Consider the following 25,777-nt stretch of genomic DNA (forward strand, 5'->3'; position numbering starts at 1 on the left):
AAATCAACACAGAAGAATCATGGCGGTGAAAACTGGACTGAAAAGAGGAGAAAAGCAGGCCGAGCCCAGAGAAGAACCATCAGAACCTTCCAGGAAGATCCGGCTGCTTGGATGGAAAAAATGAGGAAGAATTTATCAACTAGATGCTGAAATAATCTGATAATCTGAGGGTTGGACCAGAAGAGATTAAAATCTCCTTGGTTCTGTTTCAGGATCAAATATTAAAGATCTAATCTGTAGAACCAGACGACACCGACTATGATCCAATCAGAACCGTTTGTGCTGATGTAGAAAGAACCAGAGAACCCAAACCGACGGTACCAACTGCTTGGTATCAACATGGTCCAGTAGTGACATCTGTTGGTTCTGAAGGACATTATGATCTGGACCGGGTTCTTCCGGGTTCAGATTCATACTTAGACAAATATCCAGAACCTAAAGGTACCAGCAGAACTACTAAGAACCCCAAGGTTCTGATAAAAGTTAATTTTTTTACCCGTAAAGTTTTATTTACAATATTCTAGGCAGAAAGTTGGTTCTGATGAGGTTCTGTTCATGTGGGCCTGGTGGTTTGAGGACCCACTGGGTCTCAGAACCAGACCCCATCTCTCCGGTTCTAGGCCTCGTACCCGGTGGACCGGCGCCGCTGGTGGTTCCAGATGTCGTCTCTGTGTTCCGGTCGACAGAACAGCCGGGAGGACTGGGCCAGGCACTCCTGCCGCTCGCGCTCCACGGCAGCGTTAGGAGCGGCGCCGAACTGGGAGGAGGACTGAGTCCTGCTGTCATGGAAACCAGAGGAGAAGATCGGACCTGCTGCGGACCTGAAAGCATCACAGAAGGTTTCCGTTCAGCAGGAATCAACCTGGATCAAAGTTATCGGATCAAAGGCTCAGAGGTTCCACCATGAGAAACACTGTCAGCACGGCGGTGGAGGAGTGGTGATCTGGACCAGAGATAAACTCAGTCTGTCCAACATGTGACCACTCATCTCTATTTATTCACTGGATTACTGGTTGCCAGAAAAAAGTGAAGCCACTGGCGGCCATATTGGTACTCCAACATGTTTCCTGCAGGGATTCTTTAAAGATAAACATTCCTGGAAATTATCCTGGAAATTTATCCCACAGCCGGTCGTCGTTTCTACAGCTTAAAAAAAACTGATTCATGACTAAATCTTTGGATTCAGAAGAATAAAAAGTCTTGATTTCAGATTAAAAACATTGGATTATTTTCTTATATTTAATCAATTATTATAAAAACTCACCTGCTTTTAGTGATTCTGTGGCGGCAATGATCAGCCTGCTGCTGCTGCTGGGAGAGAAAACAAAGCAGGATTTGATTCCAGCAACAAGAGGAAGAAAAAAAGACTTCACATAAAAATACAAGGTTAAAAAATACAGCTGACCAAACAAAACATCGTTAAATCAATTAAAAACAAACAAAAACAGCATAAAAAACAAAAAAATAGACCAAGAAGAAGAACATTGTGCCACTCAGCTGAAAGCAGCAGATCTATGTGACCTAGACTGGCTGCGGTACCTGGTAGCGCTCACACTGGGCCGGGCTGCCGTTCACCTGGTAGAACTCCACCAGTTTCTCAGCCAGGGCGATGCGGCCCAGCAGGCCCTCGATGAACCGCTGGATCCGGACCTTCCCGCTGGTCTCCTGGCGCGCCGCCGCCTCCAGGAACCCCTGGATGGTGATCACCTCCCTGGACAAGCAGAGCATCAGGCCACATGTTCTAACCAGGTTCTGACCTGCAGGCCGTCCAGGTGTTCCCACCTCTCTCTGCGCTCCAGCTCGTTCTCTGAGGCGTAGAGCTGCTCCCTCAGAGCGGCGATCACCATGACGGCCACGTCCACCTGCCGGCTCAGAGAGCGCCGCCTGTCTGCCACCTCCTGCCTCTCCTGGGCCAGATGCTGGGAGTGGGCGCGCTCACACAGCAGCTCCGTGTCGGTTCTGGCCAGTTCCGTGCTCAGCTTGGCCAGCCGGCGCTGCATGGTGCTGTCCGCGGCCCGCAGGATGCCGGCCAGCCGCCGCCGTACCGCCGCTGAGGCGGCCGCCGTCTCCAGGCCGGAGAAGGAGCTCTGAGCTGGAGGAAACAGAGGAGGCGGGTTATCACCATGTTGTTACCTTAAAGTTAAAGGAGTCAAACTGGATCCTACCGGTCGGGTCCAGGTCCAGGTCCAGGTCCAGGTCCTGGTCCTGGTCCTGGTCCGGTTCTGGGTCCATGTCCAGAGGTGGGGCGATGGAACCAGGAGGGAATGAGCGGTGATGCTGGAGGCCAGTTTCTGGCTTTTTATTGGACACTGGAAGCTCTGACTTAATCCTGGGTTCATCTGCTCCTTTATCATCATCATCATCATCCTCCTCTTCCTCTCCTGTATCTTCATCCTCCCCTCCTTCCTCTCCCTCCTCTTCCTCCGCCTGCGTCCCCACCCCTACGCTCTGGGTGCGCCTCCTCACCGAGCCGTAAGGCTGCAGGAAGCCGCTGTCTCTGCTGTCGCTCAGCGAGCGAAAATGAGGCGGCCTGGTGGCGCCCTGCTGCCCCCTGCGGGTCGGGAGGCTCATGTCCTGCCAGGGGATCGCCGCCGTCAGCGGGTCGGGGTGTTTCCCAGTGATGCTGAAGTCTCCGGAGATGACATCGGGGGAGCGGTAGGAGTAGCGGTACTCCAGGTGTGCTCTCAGGGACGCCAGGCTGCGGAAACGCTCCTGCTCGCCGCACCGGGGGCAGCGGAAGGGGAGCTCACAGGAAGTGGCTGAGTCTGTGACGGCGCCGCACGCCCGACCGTTTCTGTCCAGGAGGAAGGAAGCTGGACCTCTGGGACACACCTTCTGCTGCATGACTCCCCTCCTGAGGAACAGAGAGAAACCAGAGGGTTACTTTTGGGTTTGGTTTATAGTTTTGATCATTTTAGCGTCTTTATTAAAATGATGCAGCTAATATCTGCATAATGAGTCAGTTCAGAGCTGCAGGTGGAGCCGAATGTTCCTCTCACTTTTAAAACGGTGTCATTTCAAATACTCCACTCACTGTGGTGAATGCATCTACCTGCAGAGGTTGCCATGGTTACAGCAGGTTGCATGGAAGCAGGAGGAGGTGCGGCTAAAAACAGGAGTAATCAGAGCAAACTGCCTGTTAAATTTTTCTAACACATGGGGGGGATTCACCATTAGGCAATAATTGGCAGTTGCTTAGGGCCCCGAGTTCCTGGGGGCCCCATAAAACTCAATCAATGTTTTTGATAAAAATCCTTTGGCTAAAATGCCATCAGAACGCTGATAATATTAAGTGTGTCTCACCCCCCGCCCCCCTTCAGTGTCCACCATATTGGATCAGTCCATTTGCTGCACATGTTCAGAAAGGTCCAAACAGACAGCAGCAAACCATTTGAAAACAAACCATGCAAAGAGCAGTGTTGCCAACTTAGCGCTTTAGTCGCTATATTTAGCCACTTTTCAGACCCCTCTAGCACTTTGATTTCTAAAAAGCTCCTAGCGCCAAATCTAGAGACTTTTTTCTGCTACTGGAGACTTTGGAGACAACATCTAAAAGCAGCGAACTCTGCTCTCCAGAGCGAGTAGATTGGTAACCCCGCCTCCTGCTCTCCTCTATCTTGTCTGCTGTCATGATTCATGCAGCTATTATTTCATCCAAATGAAAAATGGAGAACAGATAAGCAGATCATGGCTTGTCTACAGTGAAAAGAAGGACTGGGTTATTTACTTTGGCCTTTTTGGAAACACAGGAAGGAGCAATCAGCTAAGTGAGCTTAGTGCTTGGAAAAAATCTTTCATTCCTTTAGAGACAGCATGAAAAGTCAGCTGAGTACAAAACATAGAGAGGAAAACAAGAAGAAAAGGGACAAGAAGAGAGGGACACAACCTAGAACAGATAATGGATGTCTATTCTATTAACATTTCTACATCTGGAGAATGGGGCTGATCTATGTGTTCTCCATTCAGAGGGCCCCCTGCCTGTCTTTGCCTAGGGCCCCACATTTCCTAAATCCGCCCCTATTTTTAACATCAGCATTTTTATCCCAGACTAGGTTTAGAGCTAAATGTTTGTTCAGAAGGCAGAAAATGTTCAGATTGTATATTTGATCAGGAGAAGATTTATTTTAGAAATGTTAGAATAATCCTTGAATGTATTTAATGCCTTTAAAGTACTCAGCTGTAGTACTTAAGTAGTATTGATACTCGTAGTCAAATCTTACTCAACCACAAGTAAAAGTCAAACATCTACTAAAGTTAAAGTATTAATAACTTTTTAAAGCAGTTAAATATTCCAAAATATAAATACACTTTTCAAGTATCAGAGCAATTGTGTATAATTTTTTCAGAGTAATTTAAAAGAACCTTTAACTTTCAGAAACCTCCTGATGTATAGGTGCGTCTGTAAAGAACGACGGGATAAAAATACCACAAGAAATAAGGATAGTTAATTGGATTTTTATTTCTTATTTTAAAACAAACCAAATAGAAACCAGGAGAGTCTCTATTCTCCTCTTTTTTCCTCTATAGAAAAGAGGTTAAAAGTTGAATCTATTAGAAACTAGAACTCTGATCTGAGACTCATCCTACTGAACAACTTAGCCTCATGGCAACAACTAACGCCTTAATAAAACGATAAACTACTAATAATATCTATTCTGAGTTTCTCTCATCAGTGGAACGTCATTAAATCTGTAGATCAGTGGCGTCTAGATTCAGTCCTAATGGCTGCTATCCGCCATGATGGATGAAAAACAGCAACAGAAACTAATCCTGGGAATGGAAAAAAAATAAAAATAATAATAAAATAAAAATAATTTTTAAAAAGTACTTAAGTACAATAATCAAGTAAATGTACTTAGTTAGTTTCCATCCCTGCTGAGGGGTAAATCCGTGTTTATCAGCAGCCAGTTTATGATCTTTTTCCAGCCTCTGGATTAAGTTTATTCTGAATAAAACTTTTTCTTTCTGTCCTTCAAAGAATCTGAAGATGGAAAAGAAGAAAAACTGAAAACCTCCAGATGTTCATCCAGAGAATTTATTGACTATGAAGATCTGAGTCACCTAGATGTGCCAGTCCTGGTAGAGGGAACATTTCTGCTCTTAATCTGGATTAGAACCCAGTCATTAGAACCCTGATGACCTCCAGCGGTCCTGAGGATGATGATGATGATGATCAATCAGAGGAAGGATTTAGGAGAAGAAAAGCAGAAATGTTCTCAGCAGCTTCTAAAAGTTTTCACAGATTATTAAAAATTAAACAGAATCAAGAAAAATCAGTTTTTATAAAGCTGGAGAAAAAAGAATAATAAATAAAGAAGAAATATTAGAATAAATGAATAAATAAATAAAAAGAGTGAAGCTAGGATTCATATATCTACATTATTAAACCTTTATCTTTATTCCACAATCAGGAAAATGTTTCCTTTGTTTGATTATAATATAATAATTTTTTAATGACATAATTTAACACATAATCAGAATGAGGCTGATTATTAATAATTATTAATCCATTAATAAATTATTAATAAATAATTAATCAAACATTTGGGTCGGTCGGAACAATCTGTTTGATCTCACACCGAACATAATAAACCGAACAGAACCAGCGGTTCTAGAATGTGGTTCTAATCCTGCAGAACCAACAGCTCAGTCTGTCCTCACTGCTGGTTCAGAACCGGGACCAGGACCAGAACCAGGACCAGAACCTGGACCAGGACCAGAACCAACAGGTCAGTCTGTCCTCACAGCTGGTTCCTCTGAGGCACCGAACAGCAGCGACTCTGACCCACTAAAGCCACCAGAACAAGAACCAGGACCAGAACCATGAGCAGAAACCGGACCAGGACCAGAACCAGAACCAGAACCCGAGCAGCAGGAGGTGCAGCGGCTCCTTCTTACCTCCTGTTTAGACTGAGCAGCTGGCTGAGGGAGTCATGGCGCAGAAACACAGACCTCCATGATGTCATCCACGGCAAGCTGACGACGCTGATAGGACTTCCGGTGGAGGATTTCAAATAAAACCGGTATGTGACAGTTTTAGAGCACAGAATAAATCCTGTTATTAAAACATTAATATTTAATAATCTAAAAGGATCTAATTAGGTTAAAATGATAATGCTACAGAAACTCACTTGATCGGTCCGAGAATGTCAAACCTCTTAAGAAGGCTGAAGCCATGGCGGAAGTACGTCACCGGTGGCCATAACCCCGCATCGACTGTTGCAGCGCAGGAATTACGGCCGCCATCTTGGGGAGGTCAACCTGCTACAACGATACCTCAACACTCTGTGGCGTATTTTAGTTTGAATCGACGGACGGCCTGAGGGATAACTTTGTGTAGTAGCCAGATCTGCACACTAAATAAAAAATAAATAAAGAAATAAAAAATAAAATAAAATATATATATATTTATATATACAGAGAGAGAGAGAGAGAAAAGAAAATCCAGTGTTACAGCAACAAAAGATTACAGCAAAAATGGTCATCAAAGTTTTTTCCTTAAAAAGTGTATAAAAATAAAAGAATAAGTGACAGACTTCAAAATATGTCTAAAAAATAAAATACTGTACTGTACAGTGTTTTTACAAATGTAAATACTCTGCATTTGAACAATAAATAATCTATACAGCTGTGGACATTTTTATTGTATTTTACAGTATTTTCACAGTCTATTTATACATAGAAAGAGATACATATATATCTATATACACTATATTGCCAAAAGTATTTGCTCACCTGCCTTGACTCACATATGAGCTTAAGTGACATCCCGTTCCTAATCCATAGGGTTCAATATGACGTCGGTCCACCCTTTGCAGCTAGAACAGCTTCAACTCTTCTGGGAAGGCTGTCCACAAGGTTTAGGAGTGTGTTTATGGGAATTTTTGACCATTCTTCCAGAAGCGCATTTGTGAGGTCGCACACTGATGTTGGACGAGAAGGCCTGGCTCTCAGTCTCCGCTCTAATTCATCCCAAAGGTGTTCTATCGGGTTGAGGTCAGGACTCTGTGCAGGCCAGTCAAGTTCATCCACACCAGACTCTGTCATCCATGTCTTTATGGACCTTGCTTTGTGCACTGGTGCACAGTCATGTTGGAAGAGGAAGGGGCCAGCTCCAAACTGTTCCCACAAAGTTGGGAGCATGGAATTGTCCAAAATGTCTTGGTATGCTGAAGCATTCAGAGTTCCTTTCACTGGAACTAAGGGGCCAAGCCCAGCTCCTGAAAAACAACCCCACACCATAATCCCCCCTCCACCAAACTTTACACTTGGCACAATGCAGTCAGACAAGTACCGTTCTCCTGGCAACCGCCAAACCCAGACCCGTCCATCAGATTGCCAGATGGAGAAGCGCGATTCGTCACTCCAGAGAACGCGTCTCCACTGCTCTAGAGTCCAGTGGCGGCGTGCTTTACACCACCGCATCCGACGCTTTGCATTGCACTTGGTGATGTATGGCTTGGATGCAGCTGCTCGACCATGGAAACCCATTCCATGAAGCTCTCTGCGCACTGTTCTTGAGCTAATCTGAAGGCCACATGAAGTTTGGAGGTCTGTAGTGATTGACTCTGCAGAAAGTTGGCGACCTCTTCGCACTATGCGCGTCAGCATCCGCTGACCCCGCTCCGTCAGTTTACGTGGCCTACCACTTCGTGGCTGAGTTGCTGTCGTTCCCAAACACTTCCATTTTCTTATAATACAGCTGACAGTTGACTGTGGAATATTTAGGAGCGAGGATATTTCACGACTGGATTTGTTGCACAGGTGGCATCCTATCACAGTTCCACGCTGGAATTCACTGAGCTCCTGAGAGCGACCCATTCTTTCACAAATGTTTGTAAAAACAGTCTGCATGCCTAGGTGCTTGAATTTATACACCTGTGGCCATGGAAGTGATTGGAACACCTGATTCCAATAATTTGGATGGGTGAGCAAATACTTTTGGCAATATAGTGTATATGTATATATATGTATATATATATCTATATATATGTATATATATATATATCTATATAGATATATATATATAGGTCAGATATATATATATATATATATATATATATATATATATATATATATATATATATATATATATATATATATATATATATATATATATATATATATATATATATAGATATATATATATATATATATATATATATATATATATATATATATATATATAGATATAGATGGCTGATTAGTGGAGCAGTGAGTAGCACTGCTACCTTGCAGCAAGAAGGTTCTGGGTTTGATTCCTGGCCCGGGGTCTTTCTGCATGGAGTTTGCATGTTCTCCCTGAGCATGCGTGGGTTCTCTCTGGGTACTCCGGCTTCCTCCCACAGTCCAAAATCATGAATGTTAGGTTAATAGCTTCTCTAAATTCTCCTTAGGTGTGAGTGTGTGTGTGAGTGGTTGTTTGTCTCTGTGTTGCCCTGCGATGGCCCCGCCTCTCGCCCGTAGACAGCTGGAGATAGGCATCCCTCGGGACCCCACTCAGGATAAAGCGTGTCAGATAATGGATGGATGGATATATATATATATATATATATATATATATATATACACTCACCGGCCACTTTATTAGGTACACCTGTCCAACTGCTCGTTAACACTTAATTTCTAAGCAGCCAATCACATGGCAGCAAATCAGTGCATTTATGCATGTAGACATGGTCAAGACAATCTCCTGCAGTTCAAAGCGAGCATCAGTATGGGGAAGAAAGGTGATTTGAGTGACTTTGAACGTGGCATGATTGTTGGTGCCAGAAGGGCTGGTCTGAGTATTTCAGAAACTGCTGATCTACTGGGATTTTCACGCACAACCATCTCTAGGGTTTACAGAGAATGGTCCGAAAAAGAAAAAACATCCAGTGAGCGGCAGTTCTGTGGGCGGAAATGCCTTGTTGATGCCAGAGGTCAGAGGAGAATGGCCAGACTGGTTGGAGCTGATAGAAGGGCAACAGTGACTCAAATAACCACCCGTTACAACCAAGGTGGGCAGAAGAGCATCTCTGAACGCACAGTACGTCGAACTTTGAGGCAGATGGGCTACAGCAGCAGAAGACCACACCGGGTGCCACTCCTTTCAGCTAAGAACAGGAAACTGAGGCTACAATTTGCACAAGCTCATCGAAATTGGACAATAGAAGATTGGAAAAACGTTGCCTGGTCTGATGAGTCTCGATTTCTGCTGCGACATTCGGATGGTAGGGTCAGAATTTGGCGTCTACAACATGAAAGCATGGATCCATCCTGCCTTGTATCAACGGTTCAGGCTAGTGGTGGTGGTGTCATGGTGTGGGGAATATTTTCTTGGCACTCTTTGGGCCCCTTGGTACCAATTGAGCATCGTTGCAACGCCACAGCCTACCTGAGTATTGTTGCTGACCATGTCCATCCCTTTATGACCACAATGTACCCAACTTCTGATGGCTACTTTCAGCAGGATAATGCGCCATGTCATAAAGCTGGAATCATCTCAGACTGGTTTCTTGAACATGACAATGAGTTCACTGTACTCAAATGGCCTCCACAGTCACCAGATCTCAATCCAATAGAGCATCTTTGGGATGTGGTGGAACGGGAGATTCGCATCATGGATGTGCAGCCGACAAATCTGCGGCAACTGTGTGATGCCATCATGTCAATATGGACCAAACTCCCGGAGGAATGCTTCCAGCACCTTGTTGAATCTATGCCACGGAGAATTGAGGCAGTTCTGAAGGCAAAAGGGGGTCCAACCCGTTACTAGCATGGGGTACCTAATAAAGTGGCCGGTGAGTGTGTATATATATATATATATATATATATATATATATATATATATATATATATATATATATATATATATATATATATATATATATACCCCTACCCCCTGGCAGGCGCAGGGAGGATAGGGTCTTCTCACACCCCATGACCCCGGTGTGCATTGGTGGAGCTGGCCCGGCCAGCCGGGGCCCAGCTGGGGCCCCTGTCTGGGGGTCGGGTGCCCCTGGGGCCTCGGATCCCTGGGGCCAAGTGCCGGATTCACTTTGGGGTAGCTGGCTGCCAGCGGAGCCCGCGGACGAGCCCCCACAGCTCCTGGGGGCTCCGGCATTGCGGTGGCTGGGGGTTTTCCTCGGGGCTGTCTCTCCTCCTCCCTTGGTGGTGGTCGGATATCCGGGGCTGTCCCCTCCTTGGGGCCTTCACTCTTGGGGTCCCTTTGGGCGTCTGGGGCTTTAGGTCCCCCGGCGCGTGCCTTGGTGCTCTGGGGGGGTGCCTCTTTGGCTCTTCACAACCACTATTGAGCATTTTTTCTTTGTAAAAAGTTTACATGCACAAGTGCACTTTCACAAACAACTACAGGTTCTTGGTTCCAGGTACTCAGAGATTCACTTCCATTCAGAAAGCTCATATTCTGATCTTCAGGTACCACAGTATACATGTCAGATTAAATATTACTACTTCAGCGATAGTAGCTAGGTGTTACTTTATTGTATGTCTCGTACCATGTCTGTTGGTTGTGCTGTTCTTTTTCCATCTCTTTGCAGGTGTTAAAGCAGACTGAAGATGTTTTATCATTCTCTCCCTTCTAACTTCTCTTTCTTTCATCTTTTCTCCTTTTTTTCCTGTTTTTCCTCTTCAGTTCTACTTACATTGCAGTGTCAATATAATCTGTAAAACTCCCTGCATAATTATAATAAAGCTATTTATATGCATGAAACAAGCGGAACACTATGGCGATAGCACTACTGCCACTGCATGAAAAGTGGGATTTTCGTCAATATGTATGCACTGTAGATTGTCGTGGAACTTCAGGTTAGCGGCAGTTTACGACAATTTGCAGGCTTCGCCGAAAACTCCCGTAAATTGTCAGAAATTGACGTGGACTTTGTTAGGCAGTGTTCCTCCCATGCCTCCCCCCCATGGAATTCTAGGGGAGGCTTTAACATGTAAATGAACATGCTGTGAGCTATACAAATGCAAATCAGGGTTGCAGGGGGGGTTTACTCCAAGTGACATTTTTCTAAAAGGTAAGAAAATCTCTGATACAAAGAGATCAGGCTCAGTATAGCCTCTTACATTTTAGCTTGAATTGATTTATTTAATTAAAGTATAGAGACCAAAACAGATCTTTAGCTGACAGAGCAATACATTTAAGCAGCAGTAAGCAGTAATTATTATTTTTTTTTTTATTGCATTTAAGATAAAAAATAAAATGTTGTCTGTCAATATGCTCAATTCACAATAACTTAAGTGGAAAAGTTTCAAGAAACGAGTCTGAGATGATTCACTTTATAACATGGCGCATTATCCTGTTGGAAGTAGCCATCAGAAGATTGGTACACTGTGGTCATAAGGTCCGGCCAGGTCAAGATCCGCAATTGCAATCGCACCAAACAGGAAAAAGAACATCGACAAATTCCGGTTCGTCAAATTAAAATATAGCAGCAACAGATCGGTGACTAGAAGTCAAGAAGAGGTGCGCAGTGCGCTGATTCATTGTTTTTATTTTCAGCTTCTGAAAGCGAGGCAGAGTGTGCTAGCAGATGAGGAAGTGGAACTCTGGATGGATTGTACGGTCGCCGCCATTTCGTAGGCCGGATCTCACTGAACTCTGTGTTAAGCTGCAGTCCCGGTTAGAAGCGATGCCGAAGTACAGGGCCACGCACAGTAGGCGTCTGCACATCGGACCTGCCTCGGAGGGAATGCTGCCAGTTACCTCCAACCCCGAGGAAGCAAACAGACCGTTCAAGGACTTTTAATTTTTAGAAACGCATGTGTTTGGATACGCGTTGTATATAGTTGTGTGTGTGTGTGTGTTTCAATAAAGCTCTTTCTTTGCATAAACAGCTTCCTGGCAAATGTTCATTTCCTGTATAAATTCATTCATGTCCTTGAAGGTAGCATAATAATTGTGTAGTAGTGTAGGATAACATAAATACACACCATATGAATGAATAAATATATATATATATATATATATATATATATATATATATATATATATATACACTATATTGCCAAAAGTATTTGCTCACCCATCCAAATTATTGGAATCAGGTGTTCCAATCACTTCCATGGCCACAGGTGTATAAATTCAAGCACCTAGGCATGCAGACTGTTTTTACAAACATTTGTGAAAGAATGGGTCGCTCTCAGGAGCTCAGTGAATTCCAGCGTGGAACTGTGATAGGATGCCACCTGTGCAACAAATCCAGTCGTGAAATTTCCTCGCTCCTAAATATTCCACAGTCAACTGTCAGCTGTATTATAAGAAAATGGAAGTGTTTGGGAACGACAGCAACTCAGCCACGAAGTGGTAGGCCACGTAAACTGACGGAGCGGGGTCAGCGGATGCTGACGCGCATAGTGCGAAGAGGTCGCCAACTTTCTGCAGAGTCAATCACTACAGACCTCCAAACTTCATGTGGCCTTCAGATTAGCTCAAGAACAGTGCGCAGAGAGCTTCATGGAATGGGTTTCCATGGTCGAGCAGCTGCATCCAAGCCATACATCACCAAGTGCAATGCAAAGCGTCGGATGCGGTGGTGTAAAGCACGCCGCCACTGGACTCTAGAGCAGTGGAGACGCGTTCTCTGGAGTGACGAATCGCGCTTCTCCATCTGGCAATCTGATGGACGGGTCTGGGTTTGGCGGTTGCCAGGAGAACGGTACTTGTCTGACTGCATTGTGCCAAGTGTAAAGTTTGGTGGAGGGGGGATTATGGTGTGGGGTTGTTTTTCAGGAGCTGGGCTTGGCCCCTTAGTTCCAGTGAAAGGAACTCTGAATGCTTCAGCATACCAAGACATTTTGGACAATTCCATGCTCCCAACTTTGTGGGAACAGTTTGGAGCTGGCCCCTTCCTCTTCCAACATGACTGTGCACCAGTGCACAAAGCAAGGTCCATAAAGACATGGATGACAGAGTCTGGTGTGGATGAACTTGACTGGCCTGCACAGAGTCCTGACCTCAACCCGATAGAACACCTTTGGGATGAATTAGAGCGGAGACTGAGAGCCAGGCCTTCTCGTCCAACATCAGTGTGCGACCTCACAAATGCGCTTCTGGAAGAATGGTCAAAAATTCCCATAAACACACTCCTAAACCTTGTGGACAGCCTTCCCAGAAGAGTTGAAGCTGTTCTAGCTGCAAAGGGTGGACCGACGTCATATTGAACCCTATGGATTAGGAACGGGATGTCACTTAAGCTCATATGTGAGTCAAGGCAGGTGAGCAAATACTTTTGGCAATATAGTGTATATCTGCCATGAGTATGGGCTGGAAGTCCCAAGGTCAAAATGGAAGACACCTCCTAAGGTAGTTGAGAATGACCGAGCTAAGATCCTATGGGACTTCAAGATCCAGACTGACAAACAGGTGATGGCTAACCAACCAGACATCGTGTTGATGGACAAACAGCAGAAGAAGGCAGTAGTGATAGATGTGGCAATCCCAAGCGACAGCAACATCAAGAAGAAAGAACACGAGAAGCTTGAGAAATACCAAGGACTGAAGGAGGAGCTAGAAAAGATGTGGAAAGTGAGAGCAGCAGTGGTGCCAGTGGTAATTGGAGCACTGGGGGCTGTGACCCCCAAACTGGGAGAGTGGCTACAGCAGATTCCAGGTAAAACATCAGAGGTCTCTGTCCAGAAGAGCGCAGTCCTAGGAACAGCTAAGATACTGCGCAGAACCCTCAAACTCCCAGGCCTCTGGTAGAGGACCCGAGCTTGAGGATGACACATACCACCCCTCGAGGGGGGAGAAAACAGTTTTTTTTTATATATATATATATGAATATATGAATAAATATATATATATATGAATATATGAATAAATATATATATGTAAATTTATATGTAAATATATATATATATATATATGCCAACCAATCACGAGCGACTTTACTTGTTTAAAAAGAAGTGGTTCCGTCCAATACTCAGTAAGAAAATTAAAGCCTGGCGTGGCCACGTGTGGTTTTGCTGCCAATCACGAGCGATTTCATTTGTTTGAGAATAGTGGTTTCAGCCAATACTGAGAAGGTTATTCAAGCCAGACCTGGCCAGCCCCGCGGGTTTGCTGCATTCATATGCTAATTAGGGCCATTAGTACAGCTGATCGCTCTCCACATACGTCAGAGTCCGTTTCCGACAATTTGTGGCACAACAAACGCGGACAAGCACGGGTTGCAAATTGTCGGAAACTGATGAAAATCAGGCAGATCTGCGGGAGTTTACGGGGACGAAAATCTCACTTTTCATGCAGTGTGCTCCACTTGTGAAAGTAAAATCTGTTAAGCTCTTTTTGGCATCGAGACAATTATTCTTATTGCCACATTGCCAGACAGGACACTGTAAAAAAAAAAGAAAAAAGAAAAAGGTGAAGGTAACAGCAGGGGGGTTCTGGGCTGGAATACAATAAAGTCAGACATTTTTTTTATTAAAACCAAATACAATAATGTCTTCTGTGAAGTGAGATCTGGAGTTTCTATGTGTAACTGTATTAAAGTGAACTTGTTGTAAGCCTAAAATAAGTCAATATACTTTCAGTTTACTTGGAGTTAGAATTCTTCAGCAGAACAACAACAGAGATAAGTCTGATAAAAACCAGTTAGAATCCAGTCAGACCAGAAGTCTGCCTATCAACCTCCACTTCATTCGTCTCCAACACAGCTCTGCCTCCTTTCAGGAAGTAGCTCACCTTTGTCTCAGACTACTTCTAAATATGTAGATCTGGTAAAGACACCTAAGCCAAAGAGGTGGAGTGTCAGAGGTTGCCGTACTAAGAGCAATCTGAATAGTGTTGGATGTAAGAAAGGAGGTAGGAAGAGGAGGCAGGACGCTTCCTATCACCAGTGTGGCCCTTCCTCTCCTGCATTGTGCTGCTCCCATACCGCACTGTCACACTGGAACATAGGATGCTTTGATTGTGACCCTGAAGAACCCTTATTGGGCTTCCTGCTCCAGAGTGGAGGTGTTCTGAGCCCAGGAGAGGTCAGATTATAGAGACACCTTCTGATTGGTCAGAGCAGGAAGCAGATTGTCTTTAAAATCAGTTACCATGGTAATAAACTCAGAGTTACAATAATGTACCTTGAAAAACTTTGAGCAGATGAGAAACAGCTTAAATCATGCAATGACTTAGATACAACAGTTTTTGCTCATTTAAAGATAAAGTTATGTGGTGTACATTTAATTTAATTTGATTATACTTAATTAATCACCAAAGGGAAATTCAGTTTTGATAAAGGTCGTTCAAGAAGACAAAAACACAGACATTTTGCATGGGGGGGACACGGTGTCTAAGGTCTTGTTTCCAGATGTAACGGTTCGATCCAACTAACAAGGTAGCTTCACTGATGTCTGCATTGGAGGAACTGGCGCAGAGCCTCATATTTACATTTCATCACAGGAGACTCGTCTAGATAAAGGTCTCTCAAGGCCAATTAGGAGTCTCTATTTCAGATAGAAACAGATTGTTTAGGTCAGGCTGGCTGTCAATTCTTTCTTCCAGCCTTCAAAGTCTTTGCTGGAGTCTCATCATGGCGAAACCCAATAGAACAGATTTTATGGACCAGTCCGCCAAGATCCGAACGTACAGCTTTCTCAGAAATTATACAATTTCACCTCTGAGTCCCGGAACCGCAGCCAGCTTTTGATCCTGTGCAAGGATTGCATCCAGTTTACGGTTCTGCTGCCTTAACATCTCAGTCTGAGTGTAGATAGCTCTGCAGATCCCCTCATACATGCCGGCAGCCTGACAATGGCAAAAACAGCCCCTGACATCTTCCCAATTTCACAATATTCCAACAGAAATCCTGTTTTCTAAACTCCAAATATGTATGCATCTTCTACGTCCCGGACAGATATCGTTGTTAGGCACATGATCTTCCATTTCTACCAAGAATCCATTCTGCATCTGCACAAAAACGCACCGTCTGGACAGGAAGGTTCTCCCTTACCCTGTCTTCCTGTAGGAAAAAAAGATCAATTGCATTGAGAGACCAGCTGACCAAATGTATAATGCAGTTTGGAAAGTTTTGGGAACATATGTGAAGAGAGGCTCCAACAGAAGAAAAGACACACAAGCTGAGCAGGGTAGATAGGGGAGGGAGTGGGAGACGGAGAAGAAGCATCCTCCTCTACAAAGAGCCGAGAAAGGCTCTCAGCTAAAGACTGTCTGGAAAGACCTGTAGAGGTTATTTATATCATAAAGGGAAAATTTGTTCATAAACTGCATTTTCAGTTATCCTTGCCGGGAGCTGTTGGTTGGATTTAGACCCAGAATTCCTCAGCAATGAATTTAGTTTTGGTATCTTTAAAACAGGTTTGATCACTGCCTTTTTTAGAGCCCAGTTGAGCAACATAACCAGGAAGCAGGTTGTTGATTTTAGATCATGAAGTGTGTTAAAGACTCAATATTCAGTTCGTTAAACTTGTTTAGATGCTGGAGTGAATCTGGAGGCCCTGAAAACATCAGCTTGTCTTATTGTTTGAACCTTCAGATGCTTTGCAGAGATTATTTCCCAGATTCAGGAGGACAGGTGGTTCTGGGTCTGTAGCCTTTCAACAATATTAAATAAGATTTGAGCCTAGTTAATGTTTTTATGGTAGCATTTATAGCTTTATTTAACCGCAGAAACACACATCGGAATGGTTTAGATCAGGGAGCAGGTAATCTTTCCAGTCTGTTACCATGGTAATAAACTCACTTGGGTAATGAAATGAAACTGAGCTTTCACTGAACCATCTTCCTAAAAGGAGTGGCATCTTCAGCAGAACAACAACACAGATGAGTTTGATAACAGTTTGAATACAGTTAGACTAGAAATCTTGCCACCAAACTCTACCTTACTACTTGTCTCTAACACAGGTAAAGCTCCACCTCCTTTCAGGATGTAGCTCACCTGTGTCTCAGACTAATTCTGAATATGTTAATCTGGTAAAGAAACTTAAGCAATAGTCTGTGTCAGAGGTCACCATAATAAGAGCAATCTGAATAGTGCTGGAAGTAGGAAAGAGGGAAAGAGGAGGAGGCAGGATGCTTCCTGTATTTAGCACAGGGATCTCCTGATGTTCCAATTTGACACTAGAAGCTTTATAGTCACCCAAAATAGACTTAGAGTGTTAGACAACTTTATTGACTTTATTGGAATTCGTTTATGCAGCTGTCTGACAATGAATGAGCAGCAGCTTAGCAGTGACAAAAGAATGTTTCCATTCATAAAGTGCAGCAGTGATCAAATGTACTCAAGTATTTGTTCTGTGTTTATGCAATTTAAGTCAGATTCTTTAGTATTATACACATTTCAATACATTTGAATAATCAACCTATTGAATAAACAGGTTAATTCATTGTTTTTTTCTCAGCTAAATTACTTATATTTTATTTTTGGAGCAATTTTCCCTTATTTGATTTCTAATAATCTTTAAATATATCTCACATCTCAAAGAAGGAAGCGTTTGTTTTGAACTTCCCGCTGACCTTTAGGGACCTTGTAGACAGAATTCTTCTCTCTCCCTTGAACTTCTAAACAGGGTATTGAGGATGGAAGACTGCTACCTCCAGGTGGTACCTGACCCTTCGGACGATCGCTGTCCTCTAAAAAAAATCAGTCATAGGAGAATCCAAACCTGACTCCGCCAGATGGATTTGCTCCGCATATCCATCTGGAAACCTTCTGTTGAAGTAATTTTGGGAAGGGGCGAAAATACTGGTTAGCTGATTGGCCTATGTTGGTGATAGACGGGCCAAATAAACCAATCAGATCAACCAAGCATATGACGTACTAACAGAGCGACGACGAAAAGGAGCCAATTGATAGATCAAACTCTTGCTGAAACCAGTCGGGAGAAGAGCAAAAACATCTTTTCCTATGAGAAAAGCCTCCAGAGCAGTGTTTTGCTCTTCTTTCAGTGAAGAAATACTCTGTAATTCCCATAAAACTTGCTCGATAGCCACGCTAACGCTAGTTTCATCGGCTGAAGCCGCCATGTTCTTTAGACTGAACTGTCGCGCTTCTCGTTGCGTCACACCTCAACCCGCCTCAAAGCCAACGCTGATTGGACGTTCGTTTGGTGAACGGCTCCAAATTTTCTTTAACGGAGAGTCTCCAGACTAATTAGCGAGTGAAACCTTGAAAGCTCACGAGATCAGGATGGTCTCACGAGGCTAGGAGAATCCTGCCAACAACCCCAAATTGTAGTTTGAAAAATGTATTCAACTATATACTGGAACTGTTGTTTATGTTGTAATTTACCCTTAGGCTCTAGTCCCAATTTGACCAGCATCCTTAATGTACATGTCTGTCATGTTATGACATTCAAAATGCTGAAGCTTGTCCAGAATCACTGCAGCAGTCCAGGTTTCTTTTCCTAACTACTACAATAGAGTTCTAGGCCGTTTCCCAATTCAATAGAACGCGAGTACTGACTCATGTCCTCGCCAAGTATGTTCTTGAGAAGAACACATGAAAGTCTAGACTTGATGAGAACCGGAGCATGCAACATAAATCTGGGTCAATTGGAACAGAAGCGTACTTATGAGGTCACCACACACCTGGCTCGTCTAGAGCTGCATTTCACCTCCTGTTATTATTAATAGTCTCTAGATAATAATAAATTCTGACTTTTTTCATTTAGTGGGGGAATAATAATGAACACAGTCAGATAAACACAAATCAAATTAACATTTTGCCAAATAAAACAAACAAAAAAAACGCCATCAGAGCCAGCGGAACTTCACACACGGCTATGCAGAGAGAGGGTTGCTATAGACGGGCTAATGTTAGCCTCGGGGTACGCTGGTTCCCGCGATCCTCTCAACTTCGGAAATCTTTTTTTTTGTTATGCATTAAATCGGTAAATGGACCATATAGAGATGCTCTAAAGTATAATATTCTCGCCTCAAATGATCTTAAAAGGTACTTTTATTGAACAACACTAACAGAAAAGAGAACTTTAAACTTTTATTGGAGCGCTCCATTAAAGCTGCTGTTACCGTAGTGCATGCTGGGACAGCTGTCAATCTCAAGAATGAACAAGTCTGCTCTGATGCATACTCGATAAAAAGGGCGGGGCAAGAACAACATCCAAAGATTTAGTGCGTTCTCAGCAAATGGAACAGTGCTCGGGCTGAGGCTGATGACGTGTCACGAGCACACAAGAACGCTCAAGAACGCATATTGAGAAACGGCCCTACTGTTAAAAGGTAGAGGGATAGGAACTAGGAACAGGAGCTATGATCAGGGGCTAGGAACAGGAGCTAAGGACAGGTGTTAGGTGCCACAATATTAGGTATTCTATTTGAAGACTTATCTACGGCGTCATTATATTATTGATGAACTTGAATCTTACAACTTCATGAACAGCTGATGTTTCTTTGTCTCTAGGTCTATTTGCTTAATTTTAAATGCAGCTCAATTGTTCTGCTGAAGAAGAAGAAACAAATAGTTCATTGCTCCGGTGGGTGTGGTCTGTAGCAATGCTTCTGGCCCTCTTTGGATTTGTAGCCCAGGAGAGGTCAGATTATAGAGACACTTTCTGATTGGTCAGAGCAGAGAGTGGATTGTCTTTAAAGTCAGTTGCCATGGTAATAAACTCAGAGTTACTATAATGTATCTTGATTAGAAAAACAGTATATCTAAGCGGAACACTATGTCGTTGGGGTTAACATTTGATTAAACTGAGTTTTTACTTCACTTGTTTTCTGTGAGGATCTGAGTCCTGTTAAGAACAACATTAAAGATGAAAACCAGTTAGAAACCAGTCAGACCAGATTCCTCCCACTAACTCCTCCTACCTGTCACCTCCATCACAGGAGCAGCTCCGCCTCCTGTCAGCAGCTCACCTGCTTTTCCATCTGTTGCTCAGATCTTGATCTTCAGCTCTTTGGACCGAACAAACTGTAAGTTTGCTTTGTTTTTCTACTAGAACTTTGTCTTCAGAAAAGTTCCTGTTTGTTCTGATGTTTAAAGAGCATGTTCAGTTTTTATCTTAGCAGAAAGATTCTGCTGTTTGAAGACCAATCTATAGATTAATAGATTATTGATAAACTGGAATTAAAAAAAAGAATAAATAACTGATATTTCTTTATTCTCTTCACTCAACTAACTGCTTATTTCCTGGAGTCTAACTCTGCTTTTGTACCCAATGTTTCCTCATGAAGAAAAATTTGTCAGGCTTTGGTTGAGGTTTGAGAAGCAGGGAGGCAGAGGTGAATTTTTGTAGATTTAATGAGAGGTAAACAAACGACTGATGCAGGAATCCAAAAACTAAAAAAATCCAACAAGAAAAAAGTAAAACAAACCAGAGACCATGGGGACATCAGGGGAAAACAATCATGACGAGGTAAGACACTGTAAGACGGTGTAGGTCGAAGTTAGACGAGGAACCAGCACTGAGATACTGCACAAGGAGAGTATTTATGGGAGACTGAACAAAGAGAGGACTAAGGAACAGATTGGGAGCAGGTGTAAACAGAGCAGACAGGAAAAATGAGAAAAAGGGAAAAAGGAGATCACAAGAGGGCAGCAGAGGGCAACAATTTAAACCTGAAAACTGAAAAATAACCAGAGAACACAACTAAATAAAAATCAAACCAATAAAACTAGAAAACATGGAGCAAAGTAAAACTGAATACTCAAAAGAAAACATAACAGAACCAAGACTATGACAAAATAATTTGTTTTTTTCACAACGAAAGAAAGGCTATATGGCATGCTCCCGGCCACCTCTCCAGGAAGCTTTCTCTGGAGAGGTGGCAAAACATCTTCAAACCTTGGAAACCAAGTCCACTGGATATCCACTGGACTTGGTTTCCAACCAACCAACTTGGTTGGAAACCAACCAACCAACTTGGTTGGAAACCAAGTCCAGTGGATATCGTTTGAATGACTATGACCTGGATGACTGAGAATCTTCATCACCTAAAAGATATATACTGCCTGGCCAAAAAAAAAGTCACCACCAAAAAAAAAAGGTCCTTCACTCTAATACTTTGTTGGACCGCCTTTAGCTTTGATTGCGGCATGCATTCGCTGTGGCATTGTTTCGATAAGCTTCTGCAATGTTAAAAGATTTATTTCCATCCAGTGTTGCATTAATTTTTCACCAAGATCTTGCATTGATGATGGTAGAGTCTGACCGCTGAGCAAAGCCCTCTCTAGCACATCCCAAAGATTCTCTATGGGGTTGAGGTCTGGACTCTGTGGTGCCAATCCATGTGTGAAAATGATGTGTCATGCTTCCTGAACCAGTCTTTCAGAATTTGAGCCCGATGAATCCTGGCATTGTCATCTTGGAATATGCCTGTGCCATCAGGGAAGAAAAAGCCCATTGATGGAATAACCTGGTCATTCAGTATATTCAGGTAGTCAGTTGACCTCATTCTTTGAGCACATACTGTTGCTGAACCTAGACCTGACCAACTGCAGCAACCCCAGATCATAACCCCACCCCCACAGGCTTGTACAGTCGGCACTAGGCATGGTGGGTGCATCACTTCCCCTGCCTCTCTTCTTACCCTGATTGGTCCATCACTCTGGATCAGGGTAAATCTGGACTCATCAGCCCACATGACCTTCTTCTATTGCTCCACAGTCCAATCTTTATGCTCCCTAGCAAGTTGAAGCCTTTTTTTCCCGGTTAGCCTCACTGATTAGTGGTTTTCTTACAGCTACACAGCTGTTCAGTCCCAATCCCTTGAGTTATAAAAAATAAATTTTAGAATTTATTTTCATTAGGTTTTTTTTTTGTCTTAATCAAGGTCATTGGGCTGGTTGGGCGGCGCCCTAGAACCCTTTATTGGCCAGCCACCACTGGTGGTTATGCCATTGCTTTGCGAGATCTCTCCTCGTACAGCATCAGCATCATTAGTGACAGTGGAAACAAATAATAGAGATGGTGCAGGCCCCCTGTGGGGAGGCGGAGTCACGTGACCAATGGGTAGCGAAAAAGCAGTGATCATCTGTCCGAACGGTCAGTTAACTGAGTCCACTGTATAGTCAGGGCTCTATATAGTGATTGAGGTGTTTAGACTTAGACTTGGACCACTTTTTTGTCATTATCTATACTCAGGGTATACGAAGTGAAATTTTGTTTTGTACAGCTTTCAGTAAATGAGCAGTAGCTTAGCAGTGAAATGAACATTTCCATCCCATAAAGTGCAGCAATGATCAGATGTAAACAATGTGGGAGAAAAGAAAACAGTGTAGAAAAACTCATTGATATGGAAGTTTAGAGCATTTGGTTTGGTGTTATCAGTTTGATGCAGGGTCTGTCACATTAGAGTTTTTTCAACAGTTCAGCTGTCTGATGGCGATGGGGAAGAACCTGCTGGTCCTGCATTGAATGCTGTGAAGCCTCTTTCCAGAGGGCAGCAGGGAGAACAGTCCCCCATGAGCCTCTCTGCTGTTCTCACCTTCTACCAGTCTGAGGCGCTGCAGCCTCCACACCACACAGTGAGACAGCTGGTCAGAACGCTCTCTATGGTGCTTCTGGAGAAGGTGGGGAGGGGCCGGTGGGCTCTCCTCATCCTCTTTAGGAAATCCAAGCATTTATGTGACCTTTGGACCAGTAAGTTGGTGTTTCCAGTCCAGGTGAGGGTGTCTGTGATGAATTTGGTGCTGCTGACCACCTCTACAGCTGAGCTGTTGATGAGCAGTGGAGCGTGGTTAGGCCGGTTCTTCCTGAAGTCCACCATGATCTCCTTGGTCTTCTCCACCTTCAGGATCAGGCTGTTATCTCTGCACCACCAGCTGCTCCACCTCCTCTCTGTAGTCCTGGTCATTGTCATCTCTGATGAGGCCCACAGTCGTGGTGTCATCTGAAAACTTCACGATGTGATGGTGGTGAACCTGGGGACGCAGTCACGTGTCATCGGAGTGAACAGCAGGGGTCTTTAACCAGCCTTTGGAAGCCATTCATCATGATAGGAGTCAGTGCAACAGGCTGGTAATCATTGAGTGAGGTGACCTAAGGCTTCTTTATGACCTGAATGATGGTAGAAGACTTAAAGCATGCCGGCACTATGGATTGGTCCAGCGAGGTGTTAAAAATGTCATGTGATCCCAGTTTTTTGTGTTCGTCTGTTTGTCTTGTCTTTTGTGTTTCTCCCTTCCACCACCAGGAGGCACCTGGCTCCGGCTCGCCTCCTCACACACCTGCAAGCTGTTGCCTCATCACCAGACTGCTCTTAAGCTGCTGGTTGCCACTACTTCGACGCCAGAGTGTTTGCCAGTTTTGGGTACTCTACCCAAGCCTTGTTTATGCTGAGTCTAATCTGAGTTTTTGCATTTTGAGTTTTTGTCCTCTAGCCAAGCTGAGATCACATTGAATTTTACTGAGCGCTTGTTTCTCCCTGAGTCTCAACTTTGTTTGTTCTTTGCCTTTCGGCAGGAAGACTTCCTGCAAACTGGACCTTTTCGGACCGCCTTCTCCCAAGTGGGATCAACTGAGTCTTACACTGAGCAACGGATTCCAAACAGGAGGTTTGGATCCAGCCACCTTTAAGCACGCTGAGATCACTCTCTGAGTAAGGAAGTCATCTTCACCACGACCCGTTTAAGTACCACAGGAAAACTGAGTTGCAACCAGCGGCTGCATCATTCCACTCCGTCCAAGTTCTGGGTAAACCCTGTTCCGCCCTCCACCGAATCAAACAAACTCTGGAAGACCAACATACAGACTGGAGTCTACGTGTCTCTTCTTCTCTGGAAACGTGAGTGGCAACAAATCCTCTCCTTCAAGATAAACAACTCCAATTACCCACTGAGCCGGAATCTAACAGTCTGTCTTCCCCTCGTCTTCCAGTTCCCGGCTGAGCAGAGTTCTGAGGAACTCTACATCGAACTCAAAATACTCTTCAATAAAACCCGTTCAAACGTTTACTCTGTGTCTCTCTCTGTTTGGCTTCACTGCATGTGGGTCCAAGCTTTAGACATAATCATGACAGAACACTCTGGCCAAACCGCTGACCCTGCAGAAGCCATTCAGAGAGCCATTTATCAGCAACAAACCACCCTGTCCTGACATGATAACACCCTGGTCGAGCTAGTAAATCACCAGACTGAGTTAAACCGCCGAGTAACTGAGCTAACTGAGGCTGTACGTTTTTCCCTCCAGGCTTCGGGCTCTGCCGGAGAGCTAGCCCCGCAGCAAGCTAACCAGGTTGGTTGACCTCCTCCTAATACAGAGTGTCAACTGGCAAACCCCCCTAGGTTCGATGGGGATCCCAAGAAATTTCGTGGATTTTTAATGCAATGTATCATCCAATTTAATCACGCTCCAAGTAAGTTCCTCCAGGACTCATTTAAGATATCATATATAATATCTCATCTCACAGACCGAGCCTTGGATTGGGCTGAGGTAAGATTTTCCTCCTCATCCAATTACGAATGCACTTATGATCAGTTTCTCAAAGAGTTTAAGCAACTTTCAACCACGAGACTGACAAAACATAAATCTCTCGTAAAGTTTTGAAGCTTAAACAAGGACAGAAAACAGTTTCTGAGTTCACCATAGATTTTATGGCAGCCGCTTCAGGCTGAAATGAAGCAGCCCTTAAAGGGGTTTTTTCTCAAGCACTTTGTGAATCTATCAAGGATGAATTAGCTTCCTAAGACGAGCCTAATACTCTCGAGGATTTAAATAACCTCTTTATTCGTTTGGATAGTCGAATTCGAGCCCGTGCTAAGGAGAGGAGTAGCAAGATGGCTTCTACCAAGTCTCCAGTAAACAATTTTCCTGTCAGACTGCTTGCTAGTCCTTCTGCACCTGAACCGATGCAGATAGGCAGCCTTCGTTTCAGCCCTGAGCAGAGGCAACACAGAATGCTATCCAAAATCTGCTTATATTGTGGTGAGGCGGGCCATTTTTTAGCCTCTTGCGCTCTGTTGGGAAAAGCCAGGGTCCACCAGTAGAGAGAGGGCTACTGGCGGACCAGAAGATTTCTCCCTCCTCACCTCTTCTTCTCCTTCCTGCATCGTTACAGCTAAATAATAGATTTGTCTCTTTATCGGTTCTGATTTATTCTGGCTTTGAACGGAACCTAAATGTCTCGACTTTCGCTCCGCAGATGGGAATAGAGCTTATTCCTCTACAGTGTCCTCTTCTGTCCTTCGTTTTTGCCTTGGACGGCAGAGATCTGCCCCAAATAACCCATCAGACAACACCTTTGCAGCTAAAAGTTTCTGGTAACCACATTGAGAACAACCTTTTTGTGTTCCCTACAGCTAACTCAGCCTTAACCTTGGGATTTGAATGGCTCCAGGCTCACAATCTCTCTATTAACTGGTCCAATAGACATGTGGATTCATGGTCTGTTGATTGTCACTCGCACTGTCTCAAATCTGCTGTTCCCCCAGGTTTCCAGGTTCAGGAACCCCTTGAGTCAGACACCAGTGATCTTTCTTCCGTACTTGCTGACTACCACAACCTCTCCCAGGTATTCAGTAAATCCAAAGCCTGTCCTCTGCCTCCCCACTGTGCCATTGACCTGCTTCCTGGAGCTCCTCTGCCCAGCAGTCGCCTTTTCAACATCTCCAAGCCTGAGAGGGAGGCCATGGAGAAGTACATAAAAGATTCCCTTGCTACTGGCATAATCCGTCCCTCATCTTCTCCCCTCGGAGCGGGTTTCTTCTTCATGGGAAAGAAGGACGGATCCCTGCGACCCTGTATAGATTACAGATGTTTGAACCAAAAAACTGTAAAAAACAAATATCCTTTGTATTAAGGAGAATTAAACTGGATGCTAATCCGTATGGAATATGCTGATGAAGGTTCTCAGTCA

At 44.0% G+C, this 25,777-nt stretch overlaps 1 protein-coding gene across 3 annotated transcripts; it reads right to left on the bottom strand.

The window, feature by feature from the left end:
• Nucleotides 1-471: 471 nt before the first annotated feature.
• Nucleotides 472-6,009, bottom strand: znf365 (zinc finger protein 365). Of its 3 annotated transcripts, none has more exons than XM_038308336.1 (6): nucleotides 5,899-6,009; nucleotides 2,166-2,854; nucleotides 1,783-2,092; nucleotides 1,540-1,711; nucleotides 1,265-1,305; nucleotides 472-821 (listed from the first exon to the last, which is right to left on the bottom strand). In XM_038308336.1, exons 1-6 carry the CDS (start codon nucleotides 5,964-5,966, stop codon nucleotides 617-619), a joined length of 1,485 nt encoding a protein of 494 aa, XP_038164264.1. In that variant the 5' UTR covers nucleotides 5,967-6,009; the 3' UTR covers nucleotides 472-616. The 3 variants fall into 3 exon arrangements, with proteins under 3 accessions (XP_038164264.1, XP_038164263.1, XP_038164262.1); XM_038308335.1 differs by having other exon boundaries at nucleotides 1,265-1,308; XM_038308334.1 differs by having other exon boundaries at nucleotides 1,265-1,311.
• Nucleotides 6,010-25,777: the final 19,768 nt, after the last annotated feature.

The sequence above is a fragment of the Cyprinodon tularosa genome, unplaced genomic scaffold, assembly GCF_016077235.1.
Source record: "Cyprinodon tularosa strain WSP-4 unplaced genomic scaffold, ASM1607723v1 ctg634, whole genome shotgun sequence".
NCBI classification, from domain to species: domain Eukaryota; kingdom Metazoa; phylum Chordata; class Actinopteri; order Cyprinodontiformes; family Cyprinodontidae; genus Cyprinodon; species Cyprinodon tularosa.